The sequence below is a fragment of the Mustela nivalis genome (assembly GCF_964662115.1).
Source record: "Mustela nivalis genome assembly, chromosome: 20".
Classification (NCBI taxonomy): Eukaryota; Metazoa; Chordata; class Mammalia; order Carnivora; family Mustelidae; genus Mustela; species Mustela nivalis.
In genome coordinates, this window is record NC_139039.1 from 26,818,052 (window position 1) to 26,832,598 (window position 14,547).

A 14,547-nucleotide genomic window follows, 5' to 3' on the forward strand; every position below is an offset into this window, starting at 1 on the left:
AAAGTGCTAAAAACTCCTAGAAATTCCTGATTAGGTCCTATAGTCCAATATGGCAGCCACTCACTTAAATTAGTTTTGCCACGAGCTGAATTTTTAGTCTCTACCTTCTCATTCCTTTTTTAGACAGTTTTACTGAGATATAACTCACACACTTTAAAATTCACCCATTTGGGGCATCTGGGTGGCTCAGTGCATTAAGCCTCTACCTTCAGCTCAGGTCATGATGTCAGGGTCCTGGGATCGAGTACCACATAGGGCTCTCTGCTCAGCGGGGAGTCGGCTTCCCCCTCTCTCTCTGCCTCCCTCTCTGCCTACTTGTGATCTCTCTCTCTCTCTGTGTCAAATAAATAAAATAAAATCTTTATTAAGAAAATAAATAAAAATAAAATTCACTCATTTACCACACACAGTTCAGTAGTTTTTAGTATATTCAGGGTCATACAACCATCACCACAAATCTGAATGTAAAAGAATATTTGCATCACTCCCAAAAGAAGCCTTGTACCCACCAGCCCTCATACTCACTTCCCATGCCAATATCTATGCTGAGGGCCCCAAGTAACCAATAATCTACTTTCTGTCAGTATAGATCTGCCTATTCTGGGAATTTCATATGAAGTGAATTATACAGTATGTGGCCTTTTATAACTGGTTTCTTTTATCAAAATGTTTTCAGGTTTATTCAGGCTGTAGTATGTGTAATACTCACTTATGTATTTTATGAATCAACTCCTTTTACTGCTGAATGATATTCCATTGTATGGATATACTACATTTTGTTCATGGCTATTGGGTTGTTTCTACTTTTTGTCTATTATGAATAACACCACTACAAACATTCAAGCACAGGTTTTTCTGTGGGTGTATGTTTTCATTTCTCTTAGGTATATACTTAGGAATGGAAACTCTAGGTCTCATGGTAATTCTGTTTAACATTTTGGAGAACTGCCAGACTGTTTTCCATCTCTTCCACCAACGTATACAAGTTCCAATTTCCTCACATCCTTACCAACACATAATACCAGTTTGTTTTTTTTTATTTTAGCCATTCTACCGAGTGTAAACTGGTTATCTCCTATTAGTTCTAATTTGCATTAGAATGAAGCAGGGCATATTTTCATGTGCTTATTAGCCATTTGTATATGTCTATGCAAATCCTCGGCCCATTTTTCAATTACACTGTCTTCTAATTATGGAATTGTAGGAGCTACTTATATATTCTGGATACAATCAGATATAGGATTTGCAAATATTCTTTCATTCTGTAGGTTGTCTTTTTACTTTCTTGTGATACAGCACACGTTTTTAATTTCTAATGCAATCCAATTTACCCCCTTTTTCCCCCTACTATGCTTCCCTTCATTCTTATACAGACCCACACATTTTGTCAGAGTGCGGATTCCACGGAAATTCTCTTTGTTCTGGACATGAAGACACACTGTGGCTGAAATCACCTAATGGTTTCAACTATCCTACATTTTGCTGCTATTTTATTTCTTACTTCGAACCCTACTATAGACTTTAAAAGAGACTAATTTTTTTTCAAGATTTATTTATTTATCTTAGAGAGAGAGAAAGTAAGGATGGGGCAGAGGGAGAGAGAGAATCTCAAGCAGACTCCCTGCTCAGCATGGAGGCCAATGCGAGGCTTGATCTCAGGACCCTGAGATCATGACCTGAGCTGAAATTAAGAGTCAGATGGCAACTGACTGAGCCACCCAGGTGTCCCAAGAGACTAATTTAGAAAAGTTAACTACAGTACCAGAATTAACCCAAAAGAAGAGTAATGAAGCACATCTTAATGTGGTCAGAGAGCTTACTGAAAATAAATGTTTGTAGCATTTTCACAAAAACGTCACTACAGTGTTATCTCGAACATATCAGTTATATCACTGTTGGTTGAACTATATCCCCCCCAAAAGATATGTTGAAGTCCTAAACCCTGGTACCCGTGAATGTAACCTTATTTGGAAATATGATCTTTGCAGATGTACTAAGTTTAGATGAGCTCATTTTAATTAAAGTGGGTCTTAATCCAGTATGACTGGTATCTGTATAAGAAAAAAGAGACAACAACTCAAGGAAAATGCCATGTAATAATGATAGAGGCAGGGACTGGAGTGACATGTGTTCAAGACCAAGGACTGCTGACAACACCAAGAGCTAAGAGAACAGTGTGAAAGAGAGTCTTCCCTAGAGCATTCAGAGAGAACATGGCCCTGCTAACACCTTGGCTTGGGACTTCAAGCCTCTAGAACTGTGACAGAATGCATTTTTCTTTCTTAAGCCACCCAGTTTGTGGTACTTTGCTATGGTAGTCCTAGGAAACTAATACATATAATAAACTGAATACTTAAGTTATAATCAAAATTCAACCAGAATACATCAAATTAAGAATACATTCTTAGGGATGCCTGGGTGGCTCAGTGAGTTAAAGCCTCTGCCTTCAGTTTAGGTCATGATCCCAGGGTCCTGGGATTGAGCCCCACATCAGGTACTCTGCTCAGCAGGGAGCCTGCTACCTGCCTCTCTCTCTCTCTGCCTGCCTCTCTCCCTACTTGTGATCTCTCTCTGTGTCAAATAAATAAATAAAATCTTTAAAAAAAGAATACATTCTTAGCAATGAATTTGTCCTTATATACCTAAAATGTGCATATATTCTCATGTTAAATGTTCATGTTAAACACTAAGTAATAAAAGACTAATGTTGACAGTTTATCTTTGCAAAAAGCAAGAAGACTAAAATCCGTTTGAGTATTACACTCTGTGGACATGATGATAATCATTCTTAAACAGTGACCTCAGAGAAGTAAACAGGTCTCCTCTGTTTTCTGTCCCAAGGCAAAATAGCTCAAAGGCCCCAAATGAACTCAGCCTGTCTGCCTTTTTCCCAATGCTTGATAGAAGGAAGCCAGAATACCCAAGACAGTTGAGAGCAGCTCAAATGGCAAATAGAAGCATGAAAGTAAGCAGTGTCACTGACAATGTCTGACAACATTGTATGGGCCCCCTCCCCCACTCAAATTCACGAAGTCCTAACCCCCAGGGCTTCAGAATGACCATATTTGGAGACAGTATCTTTACAGTGGTGATTAAGTGAAAATGGGGCCATTAGCATGGACCCTCATCCAGAAAGGCTAGTGTCCTTTCAAGAACAGGAAATTCAGGGGTGCCTGGGTGGCTCAGTGGGTTAAAGCCTCTGCCTTCAGCTCAGGTCATGATCCCGGGGTCCTGGAATCGAGCCCCGCAACCGGCTCTCTGCTCAGCAGGGAGCCTGCTTCTTCCTTTCTCTCTCTCTGTCTGCCTCTCTGCCTACTTGTGATCTCTGTCTGTCAAATAATAAATAAAATCTTTAAAAAATAATAAGATTCATTTAAAAAAAAACAAAAAAACAAAAAAACAGGAAATTCAGACAAAGACCAGGGCAGAGGGAAGACAAAGTGAAGACAGAGAGAGAAGGCCAACTAGAAGCCAAGAAATAAGGCACAAACAGACCCTTCCCTCACAGTCCTCAGGAAGGACCAAACTGCAGACCCCAGGGACACACCTTCATGGACTTCCAGGCTCCAGAACTGTGAGAAAATAAAGCTCTGTTGCCTAAGACACTTGGTCTATGCTACTTTGTTATGGCAGCCCTAGTAAACTGCCATAAACTTCCTTCCTCATGATGACTAAAAGCCAAAGTCCAAGCAGTACCAGTAAGGCCCTTCGGAATGGGATCCTGTGCCAACTCTGATCTCCCCCATTTCACCCCTTTTCAGCCACACAAGCAACTCAAGCAAGCCTTGCATGCTTCTGCCTCAGAGTTTTGCACCTGTCCTTCCACAGATACCCTCAGGTCCCCAGGTCTTTGCGCCCAGGTCAGCACATAGGTGGTCTTCCCCGACAACCCTATCTGAATACTAATCTTCCTCCCCCTCCAGCTGGGCCAGGATTCCCTTCCATACATCCCATCTCACAGCTTTGTTTTTCTCCAGGGCACGTTTCACTGTCTAAAACACTGTTTATTTGATGTGCTCATTGTCTGATTGCCTCCCAATCTCAATTTAGGGCTTGATGAATGCAGAGATTTTGTTTTGTCCATTATTAGATCATCATCGCCTCACTGGTGTTCAGTAAACCTTTTTTGAATGAACAAATTTGTACAATCTTCCTTACTGGGCAGAGATTAAGAATTAGTGCTTCTTTCTAGTCTATACCTTCATCTCTTTTTACCTTGGTCAGTGACTCAGACACAGGTAATAGACCTCAGGCCAAGCTTCCTGTTGCCTCTGTGCCACTCAGAAACCTGGGACCCCATTTTAAGGCTCTGGCCCAACTTGTCCTTTTAACATTCTGCTCCCTGATGGGACTTGAGTGGGCCTTCAGATTTTCATGGAAAGGCCTGCCTACAAGGTCAGGGCTGTTTGCTACCTCTCAGACACGAATCAAGATCTGCACTCTAAATAATGGCATGACCTTCAACTTCATATATGACAGTGGATATGCTAGCCCCAGGCTAACTTTAAGGGATTTGAGAGCCAGCTTTATACCTTAATTATTCCTATCATGCTGGGGTGAAAATCTCACCTGAAGAGAAACAAATAGGAAAAATAAAGAACGTTTTTTTTTTTTTTTTTTTTAATGTAGAAGGAGGAGAGAAGCTATTTACAATACAAATCTTAACTAAAGGAAAAGATTAAGGAAATTATGAAACATCAACTCACTGGAGTCATTTAAATAACTATCATTATGTTTCAAGTTAAAAATATTCATGAATATTAAGATTAAATTTTAATGAGAAAAAACTGTAAAATTATGCTTACTTTAAAAACAGAAGCACTCTATACCCAGTGATTTCAGTCTTTGAAAAATTATGATGACAGATGAATAAAGTTCAAAGAAACACAGAAATACAAACAGGGGTTTTTGTTAGCATGAAGTTATATTTACTTTCTCTAATGCTGCTGATATACTATTATTTTAATAAATTGAAAGTACCTAAATATAAGCCAGAAGAATGCTCATACTTGCCAACATTCTGACAAAAGCAAAGACCAGGGTAGACTGAGAACTTTTAGAATATATAACTGAAGAAAACAAACTGGTTCTTACCCTTGTGCCTCTTCAGCTGGGGAAAGCTGCTAATTGTAGTTGCTTGGATTATTTCTACTACAATTTGATACCTGATATTTAAAAAGAGAGAAAAAGAAAAGATCGAATATTTAGAAAATGCTGTTTTCAGAGATAAGTTTTAGACTGTATTTTGTACTAATCAAATAAAACACAGGGCTCTCACGTGCGCAAAAATAAACTCTAAAAAAAGTAGTTCCTAGTTATCTACTATTTTATATTGCTGTTTTAAAGCAATATAAATTCCCATTTCCATAAGGAGTGTTGTGCTCTTAAGAAATGGTACATCCGGTCCTCTCAAGACTAACACTTGTCTAAGAAATAACACATCTGAGCATAAGATAAAACTGTGGCTTTGTCTATAACAAAAATATGCTATTTTTTGTTCCTCTCCAACTAAATCATTAGCCTCTTGAAGACAGGGATTGTGTGTTATATTCTCTTACAGATCCTAGCTTGACACTGAACACATGACAGGCACTCAGTAAATACTAGCGAATATTATAGACTGAATTTTTGTTCCCCCCAAAATTCATACATTGAAGCTTAATTCCCAATGTGATGGTATTTGGACCTGGGATCTTCGGAAGGTGATTAGCCCTTGTGGGTGGTGCCCTCACAAATGAGAAGAGTGCCCTTATAAAACAGACCCTAGAGGGGCACCTGGGTGGCTCAGTCAGTTAAGTGTCTGCCTTCAGCTCACGTCACGATCTCAGGGTCCTAGGATCAAGCCTCCCATTAGGCTCCCTCTCAGTGGGAAATCAGTCGGCTTCTCCCTCTGCCTCTCACCCTGGTTTGTGCTCTCTCTCTCTCTCTCAAATAAATAAAATCTTAAAAAAAAAAAAAATAGACCCCAGAAAGCCCTTCCCATTTGGTGATGTCACAGTGAGAAGGATGCTCAATATTCAACCCCTTGATCTTGGACTTCTCAGCCTCTAGAAGTGTGAGAAATAAATGTCTGCTGTTTAAGCCAACCAGACTATGATATCTTTGCTATACCAGTCCAAACTAAGGCAAGAAGTTACATTAATATACAACACCTGTAAAACTAAACAGGTACAAATAATATTCTGAACATTCTGTTCTTTTTATATTCTTGGTGATTCATCCTCTGGAACAAATGAGTCATCAATGGTACTGAAGAAATGCACGCTATTTGAGTGAAGAGTTAAATTTCTTAAATGAATGCATAAAATTATTATGAAATATCAGCTAATATTAACACAGAGTCCTCTCATTCAATACTGGGTATCTGTCTAGATTACTCTCTCTCATTTAATCCTCAGAATAAGTATTGCAATTATCCCCATACCACAGAGGAAGAAGTTGTTCAGGTGGACTAAGAAATCTATACCAGGTCTCATTGCTTTTAAGTACTAGAGCCAAAATGATAACCTGCGGCTGCTGATTCTAAAGTTCATGCTCTTGACCACTTTCCTGCTACTCTAAAATTCAATACGGGTTAATATTTATCTTGTCTTGGGCCTTTCCAAGTATACAAGCATGGCCAATGCCAGATAATCTTTGTAGGCTCACTGCCCTCTATATCCCTCCTGGATACCATTTTCCTGCCAAACCAGACTGCGTGCAATACCCCAGCACATACTCAGCTCTTTCCTGACCCCCAGCCTTTGCTCTGTTTCTCTCCATCTTGCATACAACCTCTCTCCCTTATCTGCTGAAATCCTATCTGTTCCTAAATATCAGTTCAGAGCATTCTTCTCTCAGGGTTCTCAGATCCCTCTCTTCTACAGAACAAAGTATTTGCTCCTACCCATTTCTTTAGCAATTTGCCCTCCACTTCTGATCTTAACATCTTACTTCCAATTTAGCAATTTATACCCACATTGGTCTCCTATGCTAGACTACTAATACCTTGACAGCAGGGGAATAAATCCAAGGACCCACAACCAACTCATCTTTATGTACACCAAACCCTTCTCACAGTGCTTTGCACATAACAGGCATTTGAAGATGATTATTGAATTTGTAAAATTCACCTTCACTTGATACCAAAAGATAATGCAGGAAATGAGTGACTTTCATTCTCAATAAAAGCTCACAACATACAGTTGACCCTTGAACAACATAGGTTTGAATTATGTGGGCCTACTTATATGCAGATTTTTTTTGATACAGTACAGTAATATAAATATTTTCTTTTCCTTATGATTTTCTTAACATTTTCTTTAGCTAATTATGAGAATATAGTACATGACACATATCACATATAAAACGTGTTGATTGACTGTATATGCTATTGGTAAGGCTGCCAGTCAATAGTAGGCTATTAGTAGTAGAGTGTTAGGGAAGTTCTAAGTTCTATGTGGACTTCTGACTGCATGAGGGATTAACATCCCAACCCTATGTTTTTCAGTGGTCAGCTGTACATCCAAATGCTGTCAGCTATCCTTGATGGTACAGGCCTCCTAGTCCTCCAGAAGCCAGCTCCCTGGGGAGAGTCAGCACTCACTCAGCTTTCTTCACCAGAGGAGTGCATGACCTTCCTGGTGCGGAGTTTGGTTCAAGAATCTGAAGGACTGATATTTGTGAACATCCTCTTGATCACAACTGCACAAGTGTAATATGTGTTTTTCCAACGTAAACTCTAATATTAACAAGAATTTGGCTCTTTTCCAGTTACGGTGAGATCTCACCCCCAGTATCTCTTATCCCAGGGAAAAGATAAAGGTCACATGAAGACCAGCCACCTCTTACCTGAGTTACCACCTCACCTCTCTTTGGCTTTGAACACTCAGCTACATTAATAAAGACTCAGAGCATGTTTGTATTTTTGAAGTCTTCCCACCATTTCAAACTCACCTGAAATGCTACAAAATTGGTCTTCAAAATAATCCCCTTAGAAATACATACATTTATTGCCTTTTACTGTCAATTGTTCAGGACAACTTTGGAATTCTATTAGAATTGACTTCTAAGTTATTTATACACACACACACAAATATTAGTCTCCTCATTTCATTACACACACCTTACACATTTTTTTTTAATTACTATTTTAGACCTATCTTGGATGTGCATATGCTGGAATGTCTTAGGAGAGTCAAAAGCTGAATAAATCCTAGTCTCAGGTGTCTACATATGGTGGATGGTTTAAAATAGGTTTTATACTAAATGTAGCAATTAAAGGGGTGCCTGGGGGGCTCAGTCAGTTAGACGTCCCAGCTCTTGATTTTGGCTCAGGCCATGATCTCAGGGTCATAAGATCAAGCACCATGTCCGGGTCTATGCTCAGTGCAGAGTCTGCTTAAGATTTTCTCTCTCCCTCTGCACTTCCCCCACCACACACACAATAAAATAAAATTCGCAATGACATAAATTAGAATACCATATACATAAACATGTTTTTTAAAAATTTAAAACTTAAAAATAATGTTTTCAAGGTTGTTACAGGTTACTTTGTGCTAGCCTAGGGATAATATTTTCATTTAGAAGGACTTTGGTTACAACATTTGAAAAGAAATAAAGACATGGTGATTTCAGAGGGCTACACTAAAGCTGTTTCCAAGATAAATAAAGCAGAGTAGTTAAGCATGTTAGCTCTGACACCAGGTGCCCTGTGTTCAAATCCTGATTCCAACACTTACTGTGTCACCTTAAAAAAATTATTTAAGCTTTCCAAAACTCAGGAGAAAAGAAGAGTAGTATTGTTTTTGTAAAAAGAAGAGTAACAGTATTTTTCCTCACAGGATTGCCATGAAGATTAAATGAGGTAACACCTTTAAAATATTTGAAATAGTGCCCAAGCCACAGCGAGAGTTTAATAAATATTAACTATTATTTTTGTACCTTAACACCACTGTTGGTTGACCCTTTAGATATGCAGTATTTAAGGAGATGATGTATGTGCGTGCTTGTAAAATATATATAAGAATTTTTAAAGTAGCCTTATTTTTTTCTGATCATAAAAGTACCTCAGCCTAGTCAATTTAAGGCCACCAAGGTCACTGAAGTCCAACACAATCAGGTTTATTGACTCATTGCAGTAAGCATGAAGAAACATGGGTGTCTCCTCAAACCAAGGGAAAGATAGCTTCTATGGGATTCTGGGGAAGTATGCAGTGTAGATGAAATTATAAATGAAGCAGCATGTTGACAGGTTCAAAGCAGAGCTGTGTAAATCGTCATTTCACATAGATTCAGGGTCTCACTCTCCTGAAAACAATAAAGTTATAATAAACATGGAATGGTTAGCCCAGAAAACCCTTTATCTATAGCTCTATATCCAATTTATAAATGAGGGTGCTTCTCTGTGTCAAAGTGGCCGAAACCCTCCAGGCAAGAATAGGATGTGTCACTCTTACCAAAGTAATTTTATTTTTTTTTTATTTTTTTTTTTTAAAGATTTTATTTATTTATTTGACAGAGAGAAATCACAAGTAGACGGAGAGGCAGACAGAGAGGGAAGCAGGCTCTCCGCTGAGCAGAGAGCCCGATGCGGGACTCGATCCCAGGACTCTGAGATCACGACCTGAGCCGAAGGCAGCGGCTTAACCCACTGAGCCACCCAGGCGCCCCCCAAAGTAATTTTAAATGGCGAAATCTAAGATTTTAGAGAGCAAAGTTTCTCGGTGCATAAGAAAGCAGCAGCCATTCAAAGGAGGTTATCATTACAACACTTTCTAGCTGTTATGTATACCTGGGGAAAAAAAATACTGTTTCCTGTTAACTTTGTAGCTAGAATCTGTTATTCCAACCTGATAAATGGCTGGGCAGATTTTACCTCCTCATGCTGAACCCATTTTTACTTTCTCTAAAATAACATATATTCATTGAAGAAAATGGGAAAATATACAAAGCATGACATTCAGAGTCAATCACAATTAACATCTGGTAAGTATTTACAGACTTCAAACAATTTTTTGTTTTGTTTTGTTTTGTTTTGTTTTGTAAGACTGAATTTATGCTATAAAAAGCCCTAGAGCCTTTTCAATGTATACCATCTGCCAATTTTATTATATACTCTGATGAAACACCATTGTTAAGTGGCAGTCCAATGTACAGATGTGTCGACACTTTTTTTCCCTAAGCCCTAATTATTAGGCATTCCGTTATTTCAAGCTTTTCTCTATTTTACATAAAACTGCAAGAAACTTTCTTGGAACAATCTTTATCACACATTCATGATTATTTCCTTAAAATAAGTTCTTATGAATAATAACTGTATCAGAAAGAATGCACATTTTGTGACCTGCTTTCTGCATTATAAAACTGTGCTGCAGAAAGGCAATAATTCATACTCCTCCCAGTAGGACATGAGGTCGTCTGTCTTCCTACAGCCTTGTCAACCCTGGGTGTCAAATTTTTAATCTTCACCAGTATCATGAACCAAGTAAGTCTCTCATTTCAGTTTTTATGTCTGAAAAGAACAACAAGGTTCAGAGCTTTCTTCTCATGGGGTATGTTTAATGGTATTAAGCAGGAAGTGCCAGGGAGCTGTAGGACAAACTGGGGAAGTAGGAGTCAGGACTCAGAGCAGTCAGAGGCTCTTGCCTCTAATGGCACTTTTAAACTGGTTTCCCATTTTTCTAATGTGTAGAAGGCAACTGATTCCAACAGAAAGACTAGGGATGCTTCCTAAGCTTTTTCCATTTGTGGCACACATAGCAAATGATAGTATTTGAACAGAACGCCAAGGTCATCAGCCATCCCAGGCCCTACCCAACAACCTGGAGGGCTGAGGAAACCTTTATCTCCATACACCAATACACTATATTTGAGTCACATCAGTTAGAAAGTTCTGGACCAGAGCAGCCTGACGTATCCGGAATTTACGTAAACACGTGTACACAATTCATGTTATATATATATATATGGAAAATAACCTGGAAAATATCAAGTATTGTCATGTGTTTGCAATGTGGCTTATTTTTCTTCATCTGGTTTGTATTTTTAAATTTCCTAAAATAACATGTTACCATATATTCATTTTCTAGTTCCCAGAAGTCTATGGAAATTACATGTTACAAAAGCAACTAGCTGGTGTCCTTCAGTTAACCTCAAAAAGGCCAAAATTTTTCTCTCTGCTATCTGTACCTCTTTTCGACTAGTGCTTCTCATATTTTTTATATCAGCTATTAATATTACCATAAACTGTTTATTTATAGACCAATGTATGGCACCACTGCTGTTATATTCCATTCTCAATTCTTGCCTGAAGCATTTTCATTCAGAATGCTTACTGAATATCATCTTTAGTTGCCTAGTTTTATGTTCTGTACTGAAAATGTCCTAATGACTTTCTTCTACACTTTGAAGTTTTTCTGACATGAGAGATTGTATTGTCTCATCTCCTCCATTAAGCCTATTCAAGTTAGGATCTGAGAATTCTGTTGCCTTCTCCTGCTCACGGTTATATTTTTAGCTCTTTATTGGGAGCCTAGCAGGTCTGTCCTCAGAACTGTGCTGATGCATTAATCTCATTTAATTATCACAACAGTCTCATGAAATAGAAACTCCTTTCTCCATTTCACAGTTAAAACTGAGGCTCAGAGTATACATGACTTGCCAAGGCCACACTGCCTATAGGAAAGGAAGCCAAGCACAAGCCAGGTCTGCAAAAATTTGGGCTATCTGACTCGAGCCCATGCCTGTGGGTAGAGTCTATGTTAGATCTGGACTGGTTGGTGTAGGGTGATTTTTGTGTTATTAACCCTCACCTACCTCAAGAAGAACTGCATTTCTGTCCAGTGCAGGGTCATCAAAATACAGAGCGTGCATGGCCACTACTCAGCAATGTGCCGGAGCCATCTCACAAGGCCTGTGTTGACTTGTGTGAGCTGCCTGTTAACATCTCAGGAATTAAAACCTACCACTATTAAAGTGAAACAAACTTGCGATTAAACTGTACTTCTTAAAAAGTGAAAATACTTTAATCATTTCCTAATAATTATATTTTGCTATTATCTATGTTCCCGGCTATTCACGTCTACTGTATCGGCACAGTGGAGACACGACGTATGAGACGGTGTGCTGCAGCCAGTCTCTTTCCAACTTCCTACTCAATGAGGTCATCCTGGCTGCTTAGTATTAACACCACAGAAACCAGCAAATGCTACAAGTCAGGGTTTCTGATCCCTTCCCTTAAAAGCCAGTTTTTAAAAATTACCAGCACCCCCTCTTATACTCTTCACTGCCATTCCTTCAGAGAACCTAGTGAATCATAAAATTCTCTACAAAGGAGAGAGCCAGCACCAGCACTTTTGTTTTGTTTTAAAGAAAAGAACACTACCCATCCATCCCACCTCCTCCTTTTGATGTTTTGTTCTAAGTGTCAGGGACTCCATCCCTGGCCTCTCTCCAGCTCTCTCTCATCCTCTCCTCTAAGCCCTAGAGAAGGAAGAGGTCTTTCATCTGACCACAGAGGAGGAGGAACCGGGCATGTGAAGCACAGCCCTTCTGTTCTCCTCCTCTTCAGAGCATGTGTTCTCTGCCTCCAAGGACAGCGAGCATGTGGACTCTGCACCTGTCAGAAAGATGGGGAGGGAGGGAGAATCAGGGACCAAGCCAGGTGGGAAAGAATGTCTCATATTCTGAGACTCAGTTTTAGAGAGTCACTGTTTGCACATATAAACTACATTCTCCATCATCTATCAGTAATAAGAGCAAAGTTTTGGGCCTTCATTTGGCTTATTCCTTAGCCCTAACATGGTTCAGTCTCAGGCTGGAGAGAGGAGCATTGTTATTTATCGGGCCTCCTCAAACCCCCAAATAAAATGCTGCACTCTAGTGGGCCACAAGTCATTGATCAGTGCTCACGATGAAATTAAATCTACTTGCAATCCTGGGCCTGAGATTGTAACAACGACAATAGTGGTAGCTAATAATTTGGAATATGCAGATCCTGGGCTGAGTGATTTATGTAAATGGACTCATGGTCCTCATGGTAATTCAGTGATTCATAAGATAAATACACCTTACTCACAGTGCCTGTGTTTTCTAATTATAAGCTCATCATGAATTCTTTAATTTCAGAGAGATCATAAGCTTCTTTATCCCCAAATTTCCTCTTTTTAGATCAAAATTTCCATGCTGTCAATACTTATCTTTCCTCCTAAATGAAGATATCTTGTTTTCTCCCATATGTTTAACTCCCACCTCTGTGGCCTCTGCTATTTCTCAGACATCAACAGAAGGAATTAAATTCTGAAGTCAATGTACTTTGACTTTTTATAAAACTGAAAGATGTTTTTGAATGTTTTCAATAAGCAGCCTTGCATTTTAATGTGGTTTTTTTAAAACTAAATTTATATTCATTTATTCTTTTCATAAAAATTTGCCAGGCATCTCTTTGTTTTGCACTTCATCATTTCTCATCTCCTTGCCCACCCACGTTAACCTTTCCCTCAGTTTATACATGCTTACTGATTTCGGACATGGTGTAGCAGTTTGCCTGAAGGGTATGCTCGATTTCTTTTTCCATGTTCCTCTATAATGTAATTCAACTTTAGTGCTCATGATTCACAATATAGCTTCAGAATCACTGGTCGAAGCACCAAACATTCAAATAATTTAAATTCACCTACACAGAAGCAAGCAATTTTAGGAATTTTAATAATTTTAGAGTTTTAATCTTCATGTGCAAATGTACCTCTGAAACGCATCTCTGAAATTCAGGGATGAAATCCATCCCCTTAATATCTAAAGAAAAACTACTCAGCAAACTTCCTCAGTAACCCATTCCACTGTTCACTATGACCTCTTAAATTAACCTATTCATTATGGCCATTCCCTCTTGCTTTATCCCAGTAAAACAGAAAACACATTGATCTCAGTAGACACTCGATAAAAAAAATTTCCTTCATTTCTCCAAGAGAAATAATACTAAGTCTTTTTAATTTTAAACCTTTTATTCATTATTAGAATTTCTTCTCTACTATTTTTAGATTCTCCATGTCACTCTTTAAGTAAGGGGTCAGAAATAAACAAATCCAGAACTGAAAAAATCTAATAAAGACTGGACTGGCAGCAGATGAAATTATAGCACTGACAGGCTGCCCCAATTTTCTTTATTATGACTTGTTTCTCTGGCAGCCTATGCCTGTTTCACTAACAAATGATGGGGCTTCTGGCAGTACTCTTCTCCATGCAAGAATTAGTGCCTGCAAAGTCTCCTAGACAGTACAGACTGGTCACCACACTTGCAGGAAATTCCACAAGGTTGGGGCCGTGTGTGGATCCTCTTTTCTCCCCACCTGGCTAACTGGTTACCCACCTTCTCATGTGGGATTTCAAGTCAGACAGAGCTGAGTTCAAATCCCAGCTGTTCCTTATTAGCTAAACGATCCCGGGCAAGTCACTTTACCTTTCTCGACTACATAATGAGAATAGTAATACTTAATTCACATAGTTGTTACAAAAATCACACGGTAAGAACTTTACTTAATGCATATTAGATATTCAACATATGGTAGC

At 38.9% G+C, this 14,547-nt stretch overlaps 2 protein-coding genes across 6 annotated transcripts in view; one reads left to right on the plus strand and one right to left on the minus strand.

Annotated features, from left to right (window-relative positions):
• The window catches only part of CENPU (centromere protein U), a 627,562-nt gene that overhangs the window by 127,045 nt on the left and 485,970 nt on the right, over window positions 1–14,547 (plus strand). The window lies entirely within an intron of this gene.
• Window positions 1–14,547, minus strand: part of SNX25 (sorting nexin 25) — a 129,264-nt gene that overhangs the window by 54,464 nt on the left and 60,253 nt on the right. For all 5 annotated transcript variants that reach the window (XM_082715717.1, XM_082715715.1, XM_082715716.1 and 2 more), the window contains one exon: window positions 5,095–5,165. In XM_082715717.1, the coding sequence (XP_082571843.1) occupies window positions 5,095–5,165 (71 nt within the window). The remainder of the gene's footprint in view (window positions 1–5,094; window positions 5,166–14,547) is intronic.